Source organism: Leuciscus leuciscus (assembly GCF_965113295.1).
Source record: "Leuciscus leuciscus genome assembly, chromosome: 9".
Classification (NCBI taxonomy): domain Eukaryota; kingdom Metazoa; phylum Chordata; class Actinopteri; order Cypriniformes; family Leuciscidae; genus Leuciscus; species Leuciscus leuciscus.
The window spans coordinates 42,667,797-42,682,580 of record NC_138733.1 but is presented as its reverse complement, the minus strand read 5'-3'; the positions used below and the strand labels follow the sequence as shown (position 1 = coordinate 42,682,580).

Here is a 14,784-nt window from a genome sequence, read left to right as displayed (position 1 = left end):
GCACCAGCAGCAGGACTGAGGGGAGAGGCAGGTGATGGGATTGTGGAAGAGGAAGCTGGAAGAGGAAGAGGTGCAGTAAGAGGAAGAGGTGCTGAAGGAGTCAGGGGTGGAAGACGCGCAGGAAGAGGAAGAGGTGCAGGAAGAGGAAGAGGTGCAGTAAGAGTCAGGGGTGGAAGACGCGCAGGAAGAGGAAGATGACTTGCACCTGAAGGACCTGGGTTTCCATTTGGCCTGTACCATAAATTGTAGCCTGTTAAAACATCTTATAATTTGTGAACACAGTTTTTTGTGTGTGTGGGTGGTTTGCACATAATGATCACCATCATTAAATATCACCAAAAATGTACAAGTATTGCAATCAGTGCATAAACATAGCCTACCCCTCTATTTCCATTAGCAGCTGCATTGCCGGATCAGTTGCACCCTCAAGGCCCATTATGCTGGTGTCTGACCCAATGACACTATACACCACCGATGCAATGTGGCTCAGTGGCTTAGGTGCTGATCCTCCTCCTTAACACATACATGGAAAGTTTCACCAACTCAAAAGCATTGCCTACATAACACTTAAAAGCACACTTTAATATAAGCATATTGTTTATGACATTTGTTTCATAATTCATTACATTCATGACAAGCAGGAAGTTTTTAGAATTACATGAAACAATAATGATATTATATATTTAATATTATAGGCCTACCTGTTGCCATGCTTGCCCGTTTAAAGGCTTCGATCTCAACCTTCGACTGCGATTAGCGCCGCCTCTCGCAGTCGTCCGGGGTCCACGACACAAGCGGGAATGCTGCATTGATCTGCAAACAAATCCTCTCCCATGTCTCACGCTTAGTTTTGCTTGATATCCCAGTGCCGAATTTCCCTTTTATTATGTTTTTTTCTTTTTTTCAGCACCAACTGGGCCAGCAGCAGTAACTGATCCTGCGTCCAGTTGGGCTTTCTTTTCCGTTTTGGCGAGTTCATAATCCACCGTCATTCAACTATTACATTACTTCAATAGGAGCAACATTTCCTTGCTTTAAGTAGTCTATTTAGGCTAATAGGATGTCAATTAACCAAGCAAGTGTTAATGCAAGTGTCGTTTTTCATTATTAGCTAAAATCTTTTAGTGCGATTTAGAAGTGGTAAGATAAAATTCTTTGTGAATACGGCCCCAGATTACTATCTGAATTCAAAACAAACAGCTGTACACACACGTCACTGATTCTTGAGATAAGGGACAAGACATGTCCTACACACAAAAGCCCTCTATGTTAAAAATAAAGAAAAAAAGTTTTTTAAAAAACGCAAAAATATTTATATTTTTTATATATTTTATATATTTGGGGGGCCTTGTCATGGAAAAGTTTGGGAACCCCTGGACTAGACAAGTGTTCAAAAAACAGCTTCGGCAACAACTAGACAGACCAGTCAGTAATGTCCATGAGTACACACACCGCACCGCACCGCACCTATCAACACTCACTCAAAGCAGGTGAATTATGAGATTTGGTAACACTTTATAATAAATAAAGTGTAATAAAGTATTTCCAAATCTTTGCAAAAAGATAATTAATAGTTTATAAACTATAGCTAATACATTAATAGACTATATACAAATTTCTCGTTTACAAAAAGTAAAAAATTCCGCTGCTAGATTTTTAATGGGGATAAAAAAACATTAACACATTACCCTGGTCTCCTCACAATATAAATAAAGTTGCTATTGCTATTTAGACATCGACCCAATTTTAATTTTCTTCCAAAATTTGACGTCAGACCGACATTGTATTAGTTGGAGTCTAATGTCCTCCTGACGTCTGCTCAGATCCAGCAGACAGTTTGTCAATGTGACGTCAGCACTCAAAAACATAAGCTGTTGAACAAACTTGATTAAATTAAGGAAACTTTTCCATGAAAATGAATTACATTTTTCCAACAAAATCTAAATTGTTTGAAATGATTTATTGTAATCTTAAATTCATTTAGTCATTCCTGCTAGATAAAGTTTTGTCAGGTTGACCCTGCCTAATATCACCAACATTATAGTTATAGCTAATTTGACTCTATAGTTATTTCAGTGATTGAAGCTACTAGTGTTCAGTTTAATTAATACCACTTTGCGAATGAGGTTTAATGCATGTATAGTGTATACTGAGTGTCCACAGCCCTAAACTAAACACAGTCGCCACTCTTCTGCATAATGGTAACCACAAAATTCAAAAACATTACAGAAAGTCCTCTAAGTTTCTAACATTACTGAATATTTATGAACTGAACTTTTCATTTACAGAAAAACACATAAAATAACACTTTAATCCCTAAATTGACCTTCCTAATGCAGTCCCTTGCAAAGCATGCTGGGAACTACAGATCCACTGCCCAGTTAGTTGTCAACAAAAATGATTCATGTAGTTTTCACACAAATTAAGTAAGTAAAGCTTCAGCTTTAAATATATTAGGTTGATTGAACACAATTAAATTAAGCTGTGACAAAATATTAAACAATCGTGTAGCTTTTGCTTATTTTAATTCATTAAATTTAACAAGAGGCAACAATAAATGTTTTGAGTGAGGAGGACATTAGTGATTTCTGATCATCACTCCTAAGGGAGATTTGGAGAATGTTGTTTCCGTGTGCAGAAGCAATACTGATGACGAGGACTTGTTGATTCCGTGGTTTGCTATTAGATTGTGATGAATGCAACACTTCCAGCATCTATCGTGTGTGTGTGTGTGTGTGTGTGTGTGTGTGTGTGTGTGTGTGTGTGTGACACTAGATCTTCTCTGATTCGGTTTCAAGGCCTCTTGAACTTTAATGACATGCACATTTTGTTGGTGTTTTGTGCTGAGATTAAATGTGTGTGTGTGTGTCCTCATGTTGGGTTGAGTACGTGATATAGAGCCAGAGATGCCACTGGTTAGTTTGCACATGTCTCCTCTACCAATAAATATAGTCCCAAATGAACCCTAAAGCCTTGAGAGGAGCCAGGTGTCACCGAGAAGCCCATATCGGGGAAGAGAGTATGCTAGTGGAGCAGGATCAGGTACTCTGACTATCAGACCCGCTTCTCGAAACATGCATTAGAAAAATGAAGTAGAAATTGCAAGAGCAGCATTTGAAAATTCTCTATTTTTAAACATGACAAATAATTTTCTGTAAATGCAAATTAATTAATTCCTCTAAAATTAGCCCCATAAGCGCATGATGAAGTGAAGATGCCATCATACTCCTCACTTCTTCTCTTTTGTTAATTTCAGTCACACCCACGACAGCATCACTGAGGCCGAGTGTGTGTTTAGATCAGCTTGGGTGTCATATAACACAACACCAGCTGCAAACCTTCACTGTAAGAAACCCGTCCTGTACATTAAAGGTGAAATACTGGCAGAAAAGTTCCCAGTAATTCACTGATAATTTTACAGGTCTTTACTGTACTTTACAGTTTGTTACAAAGTTAAAACTCAAGTTAACTCATTTCATTTGCGGAAACTGACTACCTAAAATTAGCGACTGCCATTATTACTGGGAACTTGTGTCACTTGAGTCCACTAAAGCAAACTCTTAGAGTAAAAATAACTGAATTAAACAAAATCATTCAAATTAGAAACATCAAGTTTAGTTCCACTGCACCAGCATCCGGGTCGCCAGTGTATTACTGTTTACTGTAGTGTGCCTGCCGTACACTTAATGTACAGTTTATTACTGTTCACATACATTTTGTGGGTGTGTCTTTTTATCTTACACTTTTAACTCTTTTAACCGCACAGCAAAAACAGTAACAGTAATAATATGCTTATGAAATGTTTGTCCATCAAAAAATAGTGTATAAACTATATATTTTATATCAAATTTCCTAGTGTCCCACATTGGGAAATGTGGTTTCCAAATCCGGGACAGCATGATCAGCCTAATGTGGGACAGTACTTCAGTGAGTCAGACATGTGTGGTGGGGCATGGTCTGTGGGACAGACATGGTTATTCACATGGTCTTAGTCTTGTAATGCAATATTATAATACTGTTAATGCAGATTTGTAACAGTTAACAGCACATTTATGAATTAAAGTTTGCTCAAGCTGTGTTTGTTGTTAAGTAAACTGAACTAGAAAATACTGTATTATCGGTCTGATGATGTATCCATGTTTCATCCATCCATAACCAAGAGAATTACTAACTAAGATTTAAGAGAGAATCTAAAATAAAATAAGATTTGACTATTCTACATGTAATCAATGTGATTTTTGGTCTTTTATCATAGATTGTTCAGTGTCCCACATTGGGGACTCAACTGTCCCACATTAGGAAGCTGCAGATTGTCTCAGACGACTTGCAATAAGAGCACTAATATGTCTATAATTTCTCTTATGAATGGGTTATCTGAATTTTCTCTTTTGATTTGATTAGGACACATCCTGGGGTTTTTAAAAATGATATTGGGTGTGGATTTAATGTTTTGGTTACACATCTCAATATGTCACAGAAGTCTGAAAAATGACAAAAAAAATCAAATAAAAAGTCCCACATTAGGGCAATTCACCCTACTCAAGTAAAAGTACAAGTACTTATAGAAATATTTACTCAAAGTAAAAGTAATAATCTTAATAGTTACTTGAGTAAGAGTAAAAAAGTATCCAATGAAAAAACTACTCAAGTTTTATAAGACATTATTGTACAGCAAGGATTAACTATACCTGATTAATGTTTCATCTCTCTCTCTCTCTCACACACACACACACACACACACACACACACACACACACACACACACACACACACACACACACACACACACACACACACACACACACACACACACACACACACACACACACACACACACACACACACACACACACACACACACACACACACACACACACACACAGTTAAACCGGACTGCGGGATTCAATAGCAACTTTCCACCAATCACGTTTCTCGTCTCAAGACGCAACATGCGTCGCATTCAAGACGTGTTGAATCAAGAGATGTGATTGGTGGAAACTGGAAAGTAGCGAGGACGCGCATGCGCGTGTCGTGTATTTATGTCGGTGGACTCGCGCGGTCTATGACGGTCAGTTATTAGCACTTATTTCTATTTTAATAGACATACAAATGTTTCTCAATTGTGAGAGTCCTAATATGTGTGTGCTAAATAGCGCGCTGAAGGTGTTTGAAGAACTTTTGCTAGTTTTTGTTTCAAATGTCACGTTATTTTCAACATCAATATGTCACTTCATATATTACGTTCCCGTGTTTAATCAATTTATACATCAAGTTCTGATATGTAACTGTCTTGATGTTTTGCTTGTATTAAGCGGTGTACGACTTCCGGTTGTATCGCGTTCTCCACACAGCTGTTGTAGGACACACCGGGGCAAGTTGACACATTTCAAGTCTTGACGACAGTAAAACAAACACTTCCCCCGTTATTGCGCTTTATAAACATGCAGTAACTCACTGATGTAAGAAGACATTTTATATTCTTCAATTATGGATACTTATGTAGACTTTGATACTGAACTCTCTTGAAACAATATTCACACTCACTAATTCAATTGGTTTGCTAACATTTTGGACATTGATGCGTCATTTCCTCCACCTCTCACATCACCCTTCATTCTGTGATGGAAATGACAGGAATAACATATCAAGACTGTCGTCTTGCTGATAGTGTTAAAAAATAAAGTATAAAAATCTTTTTTTCTTTTTTTTAAAATAATCAAGACTCTTTGACCAGGATAAAAAGGTATTTAAACGGCTGAAAAAGACTCAATACAAAATTAATGTGACCTTTTAAAAACCAACAAAAAGAAAAATCCTGTTAAAAGAATCTATAGGTTTATGTACATTTCAGGGTTAGTGATTTCTGTAAAATAAAATATCTCCCTTTGCTTTTAACTAGCGTTGTAAGTTTGCAGATGTTGTTTATGCTCAAACAGCAACACTAATTTTAAGTCACTTACATTTTAGACTCAATATTGACTGTTTTTGTTCTATTTCCGCAGCGAAAATAGTTCCGATCAAAGATCACAGCAGAACCACCGCGCATCTCACAGCAACACTCAGCCGTGTTTCATTACTGAGTGATTCACCGTTCTGAACGAATCGGTGGAGTCAAAGATTCAACGACACATTCATAAACAACTGCCTCATTCTTGAATGAATCACCTGTTTGAATGAATCGTTTGAATAATGATTCAATGACTCACTCATTAAGACGGTCATCTGTCGCCACCTACTGGTGGTTTAGTTTCGTGTTTAAAAGTATCATTCTTTACAACATTTATTTTTTGTAAATTAAAAAAATTGATTGGTAACAGCCCTATAGTGTCTCATTATTTTAAATGGGTCATTGACGAATAAGGTTTTTAAAAGTGTAAAAAAAAATTGAATGGAGATATAACTATATTTAAACAATTTTTTAGTTTACCTAGGTGTTAACAATAAGATTTTGTGGTTTGTACAATCAATTAACATTGTTTTTGTCATTTTTTACAAGATGGACAAAATTTGTCACCAAAAAAGTCATTCGGTTTAACCATGAATATATCTAAAATGATTCATTTGCAGATAATTATTCATGAAAAAAACTGATTTGACATTGATGTTGAGATAGTATATAGTGTGTACCACAGAAGAAATATTAAATAAAATTATCACTGATCTCATAAATGTAATCATTTTATTGGACTACTCTAAACACTCCAACATATTCAAGTAAAACATTGCACAGGGAAAGGAGAAAAGGGGACGTGTAAAAAAAAAAAAAGAAGCCTTATCTGCTTTATATTTGTATTATTGTAGTTCCTTTAGTTATTAAAAACAATATTATTCCATTTAAATATTTACTATATCGGTTTTACCGAATGACCAAGGCCGGTTATACCGAATGACCATGTCTGCTGCCCTTGACATTATGTCCCATTATGGAAGATATCCCTCTCTGTTTTGGTTGCTAGGGTGCTCTTAATGGTTGCTAGGGAGTGGCTTGATAGCTTCACAATGATCCTGAGAGACTGATTGGTTGCCTGAGTAAAATGAGCCCACCTCCTTGTCTCTATGTGCTGCAAAGATATCCTTCTGGGCCTTTTATAATGGCAGTCTATGTAAACAGTTGCTAGGGTGCTCTTAATGGTCGCTAGGGTGTGGCTTAATAGCTTCATGATGATCTTGAAAGACTGATTGATTGCCTGAGTAAAATGAGCCCACCCCCTTGTCTCTATGACACTGTGCTGCAAAATCATGTTCAATACAAAATCCCTATGCAATTTACCATAGTAGGATAAACATGCACAATCCAGGTTTTTTGGGCATTCCCTTCACCATAGTATGCCTATGGGGTACTTTCAGGCACCTATATTATTGAATACAATAATCTAAATTATAAAAACAAATGATACCTTTCCCTTCTTTTGGCGAGTATCTGTTCTTTTTTAACAGGATCAGCATTGATCCTTGCCCAGAAGTGATATAATTATAAATCTATAAAAAGGTCAAAATTCAGTCAAAATTATATTTTACATTTTATAATATTATACTCTGCACATTTTCTATTAATAAAATTGTGTATTTATTTATTCCAGATATGTACAAATATGACCAACATACATTGCTGTCATTCGATACACCAGTAAGTCATTCGTTATAACCAAAATTTTGGTTTAACCGAATGACTCTTTTGGTTATAACGAATGACAAAATCTTCATTCAATGCTAACAGGCTGATATCTAAGTGCCTAGCACAAGCTGTTAGCAATAGTTAGCTAGCTAGCTACCAAAAGGACAATCAAACATTTTATATTTAGTAAAAGTTTTTAAAATATTACAACATTATCCATGTTTTATAGCGGTTGTACCGAATGACCTGATATTTGGGGACGTGTATGAGCAAGTGAAAACATGAATTTTTCTAATAGTTAAGAGAGAGTTATTACTTTGCTTCACAACCATGCGGTCCTTTGCAGGTGTCTGAATGATGTCACATCCTGTCACACAATATTGACCACATGACTTGATCCAAAATGGAGCCCTTTATATTGGTTACTCTGAATGACATCAATGAAAATAATTTTTCCGGACATTCTTTCTCATAACAAAGCAATGACTTCTACAGATAATTTTAATACCATTTTGCACTATGTTGATATATAATGTTATAAAATCATGCCAGAATAAAAAATATATACATTTATAAAATTTTAAGATATTTTAATCACAAATGAAATTGCTGTATTGGCCTTCGGACGGTTAAACCGAATGACCTTTTGACACTTCAAAATCTTTAAAATACCTTTATATGTAGTAATATATAATTAAAACCTTTTTTTGGATTCAGTAAAAGAGATCAAGTTGTACTACTTTACATACTTTGGATGTTATTTGTTTTTTTATTATTATTAAGGCCTTTGGACAAAAAAATGACCCGTCACGTCATTGACCCAATTACATTTATTGATCAAGTTTAAGAATTTTAAAAGAAAAATGAAGCATATATTTAAAATGATTAGGGAGAAATGACCTTTATAAAGGTTAAAATATCATGAATATGTATATTTAAATATATCAAAGCTGACTGAACACTGATGAGAACATTGCTTAAGAATAAATTACATTTACAACACACACAAATTGTTCAACGAAAATGTAAATTCAGTCATTATAAGTTCCAAACCCATATGACTGTCATTAATCTTCAAGACACATGAAGGTATTCATGAAACCTGAGCTTGCGTTGACCAAACTTTAGCATTAAGCCGCTCACCTCATATGGATTACTTTCACCATCCCTTTATGAACTTGTCAAGGATTCGAGTGAATGACCTTTCAGCGGAGGGACAGAAATCTCTCAGGATTCATTAAAACATGTTTGCGCTTCGAAGATGAACGGAAGTCTTATTCAGAGCTCGACATTAAGCCTTTCACGTGCTTGTCCTAGGAGAAGTAAATTGGTCATTCACTTGTCCGAGTAAAACATTTGCTTATCCTGAAATTACATTTACAACACACAAAATGATCTATTCTCAAGCAATGTCCTCCTCAGTGTTCAGTCAGTTTTGATATATTTAAATCTATTCATATTCATGATATTTTAACCTTTATAAAGGCCATTTCCCCTTAATCATTTTAAATATATGCTTCATTTTTCTTTTAAAATTCTTAAATTTGATCAATAAATGTAATTAGAATAATGAGACACTATAGGGCTGTTACCAATCAATTTTTTTAATTTACAAAAAATAAATGTTGTAAAGAATGATACTTTTAAACACGAAACTAAACCACCAGTAGGTGGCGACAGATGACCGTCTTAATGAGTGAATCATTGAATCATCATTCAAACGATTCATTCAAACAGGTGATTCATTCAAGAATGAGGCAGTTGTTTATGAATGGGTCGTTGAATCTTTGACTCCACCGATTCGTTCAGAACGGTGAATCACTCAGTAATGAAACACGGCTGAGTGTTGCTGTGAGATGCGCTGTGGTTCTGCTGTGATCTTTGATCGGAACTATTTTCGCTGCGGAAATAGAACAAAAACAGTCAATATTGAGTCTAAAATGTAAGTGACTTAAAATTAGTGTTGCTGTTTGAGCATAAACAACATCTGCAAACTTACGCTAGTTCAAAGCAAAGGGAGATATTTTCTTTTACAGACATCACTAACCCTGAAATGTACATAAACCCCGCCCCGGGAACGCGATTTATAGATTTCATCAAGACAGAATATGCTAATCAATGACTAGAAGATAACTACACATAGCTACATAAATTCATCAACTAACCATTCAGAAATGTCCTGTTGCTTCTACATGTTGTCACTTCTTGAGTCTCTCCATCATTGTCTGACTCTGGTTTGAACATGAAAGGCTAAAAGTTTTTAAAATGTTCAGTGCGTGTGAGGTAATCCGACCTGCTAACACACACACACACACACTTGAAGCCCCGCCCCCTGTGCAGGGAGCAGCAGCTCATTTGCATTTAAAGTGACACAAAAACAGCTTGTTTTTGTTCACCCTCGAAAAGTGACAATTTTAACATGCTATAATAAATGATCTGTGGGGTATTTTGAGCTGAAACTTCACACACACACTCTGGGGACATCAGAGAATGATTTTACATCTTGTGAAAAGGTCATTATAGGACCCCTTTAATGAAAATCAAGCCTTAACTGACAGTTCAACAGCCAAACGTACAGATAAACATGACATACTGAGATGAAACCTGACCAACACATGCACTAATGACGCTTCACCATCCCTCAGCAGGAGCAGCCGCCGTCATGGAAGATCTGGAGGAGGATCTGACGTGTTCGGTGTGCTACGGCCTCTTCACAGACCCTCGGGTCTTGCCCTGCTCACACACCTTCTGCAAGAGCTGTCTGGAGAGCGTGATGCAGGCGTCCGTGGAGGTCTCCGTCTGGCGTCCGCTGCGCCTGCCGCTCAAGTGCCCGAGCTGCCGCAGCGTGGCGGAGCTGCCCACCAACGGCCTGGACGCGCTGCCCACCAACGTGTGCCTGAGCGCCATCGTGGAGAAGTACCAGCGGCCCCGCTCACCCGCCTGCCCCGAACACCCCCCGCAGCCGCTCAACGTCTACTGCGTCCAGGACCGGCAGCTCATCTGCGGCGTCTGCCTCACCGTCGGCCGGCACAGAGGACACGCCATCGACGACCTCCAGACGGCGTACGCGAGGGAACGTGCGGGACAGGCCCGGCTGATGGAGCGACTGAGCGGCGAGCGCTGGGAGGACGTCTGCGCACTCGCAGAGCGCCTACAGCTGGAGAAGCAGCGGAGCGAGGCGCTACTCCAGGACGACCGCGAGTTCACAGCCCAGTTCTTCAAGAACCTGGACCTCATCTTAGCTCAGAAGAGGGATGAGTTCCTGCAGGCTCTGGAGCAGGCGAGCGTTCGGCTGGCGTGCGCATACGACCCGCTCATCGAGCAGCTGAAGCGGCTCCAGGAGGAGCACGGCGCTGTGATGGCGCTCAGCTCCGGCGTGGAGCGCGAGGAGAGTCCGCTGGTGTATCTGGAGACGGTGTGTGAGCTGAGGGAGCGAGTGGAGGCTCTGATCCGGACGCCGCTGCCGGAGATCCCCAGTGTCCAGCTGATGCCGCGGGCCGAGCCCTTCCTCCAGGAGCACTGGTGTGGCCTGAGCGTCAGAGGACTGGGCGATGGGCCCGTCCCGGAGATCTGCGGTCAGGCTCCGGCCGCGGGTCGAGCTCAGTGCCGGCGTCTCTGCTCGTCTCCATCGGCTGCCGTCTTGATGATCGTGATGCTGCTGCTGCTCACAGGCCTGTGTGTACATCACTGCACTCTCCGTCATGCTGAAGAACCGCTCCGTGACGTCGGGACGCTCCTCTTCTGTCCCATACACAACACCATCATGACATTACACACTTTAGGAGGAAACATCTACCAGCATCTGCTCAGCTTTCTCAACACACTGGTTTGACCTTACAAACCATTTGCACACATTTGTTTTGCTCATTTCATTTTGTTGTATACATATCTGAACACGCAATAGATCAAAAGAACAGAGCCTCTGCTTTTAAACAAAACATTGTATTTCAACACGGTTTCATTAAAAAAAGCAACATTTTGAGCAAAAAAAAAAAATTCGGAGAAAATCATGTTCAGAGATGATGAAAACACAGATGTTTTAGATCGAGTCCATCATCACCTCAAAGCTTCAGTCCTGAGTCGACATTTCATTCAGTAACATTAGGCAGTTTAGATTTATATGTTGTTTTATGTTTGATGTTCACGTTATTTTACACACGAATATGAATTCACATGTTTCTGCTTCCTCTCCTGTGTTGTGATCAGGAGATGCTGTACTCTTTCATTAGATGTGTAATAGCGCCCCCTACCGTATAACAGTGGAAACTCGGATACCCAGAAGATTGGGGAAAGAGTTAAAGGGGTCACAACATTACTCATGTCTTAACATGTTCCTTGAGGTTCAAATCATTAAAAAAAGTTATAATAAATTAGTTAAGGATGTTTTGAAAACCTCTACAAACATAAAACCAGTATTTATAGACAGTGTTCTGGAAGAGTTTACAGTTAAGCGTTGTGATGTAGCAGCAGTCAGATTCAGGACAGGTCACTTCCTCTTCCGACAAACACTGTGCACCGATGACATAATCCTCCATCGCGATCCCCTCACTCCGCCAGTTACAGGAGCGATGAGCTAAAGCTAGCGTGTGGAGCTAGTCAGATGCAAACATCTTCCAGTGACGCGTCACAATGTGGAGGAAGTGCAAATATTCACATATCAACAAATGGTATTTTTGAAGTCTTGAACTTATTTTTATAGTACAATGACCTCTCAAAAGATCAGGGCAATCCTGATTCCTCATGTCACGACCCCTTGAACACCAGCTGCTCAGACAGCTAATGTACTGCAGTAACCATGCAGCACAAATAAACTACATTACCCATGATGCATCAGACGGCACTGCGTGGACCCCACTGACTACATGAGCACAATGAGATGCCGGAATACATCGTTCAACATATTTGGGACCTACTTCTCATCCTACTTTTATGAACTGTTTGTACATTCCTAATTTTTCCATTCAGTCTTTGCTTTTAGTAATAATACATTAGTAACACTTTACTATTTTCAGCTAAAGAGATATGAATGTTGACCCCTTTGGTCGCTCAGATCATGTGCAGTGGTTTCAGCGCTGAAGATGAATAAAACTCTTCTGTACTGACGTTTCTTCTGGTTATTTAAGGCGAGACACTACAGGTGTACATTTTTTAACTGGCAGATATCCACCATGAAACTTCCCAGTTTATTACCTACATTAAGATGAGAAAAAAAAAATGTATTACAAGTTTTCTGTAATTTTATGTTTAAATATGCAAATTAGGCAAAATCGAATTAAATATGCGCTAATTTGCATATATCTGAGTATTGGATAAAGCCAGGTTACATTTTTTTTTTTTTCATTGTGTTCACATATTACATGGGAAATGGATTTATGGATATCTACTTTTGTTATCCTATAAATCAGAATATACTGTCAATAGCCTTAAAAAAAAAAAGATTTGCGCCTTTTTTTGGAATAAAATGTTATATAAATCAGGCTAGGAATAATATATTTACAAATCCCTCAGTAATGTCTTCATAATATAACTAGGTACAAGACTGGAAAGTGTGGTGTATATCGGTGCTCCTGAAGTGGAGATTTCGGACTTGGAGAATGAGAGAAAAGTCATTTTGAGAAAACGGGCTTTAAAGATTTATCATCAGCCAATGAGATTACGCATTCAGCCCTTTTACTTTCACGATTGGTTGCTGATAAAAAGGAAATGCCCATATTTGGATCCGACAGCATTGTACAGGAGAGAGAGAGAGCTTTCCAGTGGTGTGTGTGATGACAGAGAGCAGACAGAGATTGTGTTGATTAAGAACGGCAACTTTTGTTGCATTTATGAGAAATCTACAGACACAAACAGACAAAGTGTAGTAAAATAAAGACCTAAATGTGTATTTCTGACTTTTATTCACCACAAGTCTGAAAGAAGACATGTTGCCTGCCGTGTCTCACCTTAAGACAGGAGTGTCACAAAACATCAAGTGCTTATTGTGTTGTGGTAAAGACGTACACGTGCCACAGAACTCAAAGCAGTAAATTTAATGTTTATTTAACACATCCAGCTGCAGTGCAGTGAGCACATGATAACATTGCATGTTACACCGACTATACTATAGTAAAAAGTCACTGTATGTAAAAGTGGTTAAAAAGAGAGAGCAGAAAGATGAGGGTAGACCTGTGAGAGGAGCGGTCTCTCAGGCCGTCTCGATCTCACGCAGGACGATGGTCTTGGGGTTGATGGCCACGTTCTTGGTGGTGTTGTGTGTCTTATAGATGCCGATGAGACGGTCGGCCATCTCGAACATGTTGTTCCTCAGGGAGATGATGATGAACTGAGCATTCTTGGTTTGTTCCTGAAACGATGTGGGAGAGATGACAGTTACAACTCCTCTGTTTTTATCTGCAGTGTAACTGATGGTGATTTTCCTGAACAATCAAGTGATTCTGTTACATTTATTTTCAGCATATTAATGATGAGTGCACACTTTTTTTCAGGCTTGCACTGGACTTAGTTTTTAGGATGACACTGAACGCTGCACGGCTAATGAAAGGATGCTGACGGCAACTGATTTCAAGTGTAATGTGTGTGTTTTGGCCCATGGCAGACCACTATATATCGCTTCCACTACATATGCAATGTTTTCACGAGAGTAGGGATGGGTAGGGATGATTTCATATCACGATTATAGTGACCAATATTATCACGGTTTTGTTAAAACGAGATGAAAGTGTTCAAAAAGAGCTGATGCTCACACTAAAAACAGTTCAATGTTGGAAAAATCAACAAACAACAAATAAAACAAGCAGCTCTATGCAGTTTTTTAAAGCAAGATTATATTCTGTGGCATTTCCTTCCTCATAATGACCGTCGTCTATAGCAACGCATTATAGGGCCGTCATTTTTGAGAAAAATCTAATTCGAACGGATATTGAATATCAAGCAATATATTCAAATATCTACGAGTAAAATGAAGTTAACGAACAACTCGATCCATCAGGAAACGCCACATGGTCGCTGTATTTCACTGCGCTTCATGAAGAGTTTCTCTTTTGCGTGAAGAAGCCGTTCACCGGAGATGTGTAGAAGATAGCGGAGTGCATTCATGATTAGGCTATCACAAATCTCTACGTTCATTTAAAGCTATGGTCTACGATTTCAAAGATTGTTCATTATTAATA

At 38.7% G+C, this 14,784-nt stretch overlaps 2 protein-coding genes across 4 annotated transcripts in view; one reads left to right on the top strand and one right to left on the bottom strand.

Moving 5' to 3' along the window:
• The first annotated feature begins 4,992 nt into the window (after positions 1-4,992).
• Positions 4,993-12,718, top strand: trim59 (tripartite motif containing 59). Of its 2 annotated transcripts, none has more exons than XM_082179189.1 (2): positions 4,993-5,068; positions 10,264-12,718. In XM_082179189.1, the coding sequence occupies exon 2, from the start codon at positions 10,278-10,280 to the stop codon at positions 11,445-11,447; it is 1,170 nt and encodes a 389-aa protein (XP_082035315.1). In that variant the 5' UTR covers positions 4,993-5,068; positions 10,264-10,277; the 3' UTR covers positions 11,448-12,718. The 2 variants fall into 2 exon arrangements, with proteins under 2 accessions (XP_082035315.1, XP_082035314.1); XM_082179188.1 differs by having other exon boundaries at positions 4,997-5,068; positions 10,261-12,718.
• A 911-nt stretch (positions 12,719-13,629) lies between these two features.
• The window catches only part of smc4 (structural maintenance of chromosomes 4), a 38,367-nt gene continuing 37,212 nt past the window's right edge, over positions 13,630-14,784 (bottom strand). For both annotated transcript variants that reach the window (XM_082179164.1, XM_082179163.1), the window contains exon 24: positions 13,630-13,958. In XM_082179164.1, coding sequence (XP_082035290.1) covers positions 13,800-13,958 — 159 coding nt within the window. In that variant the 3' untranslated portion in view covers positions 13,630-13,799. The remainder of the gene's footprint in view (positions 13,959-14,784) is intronic.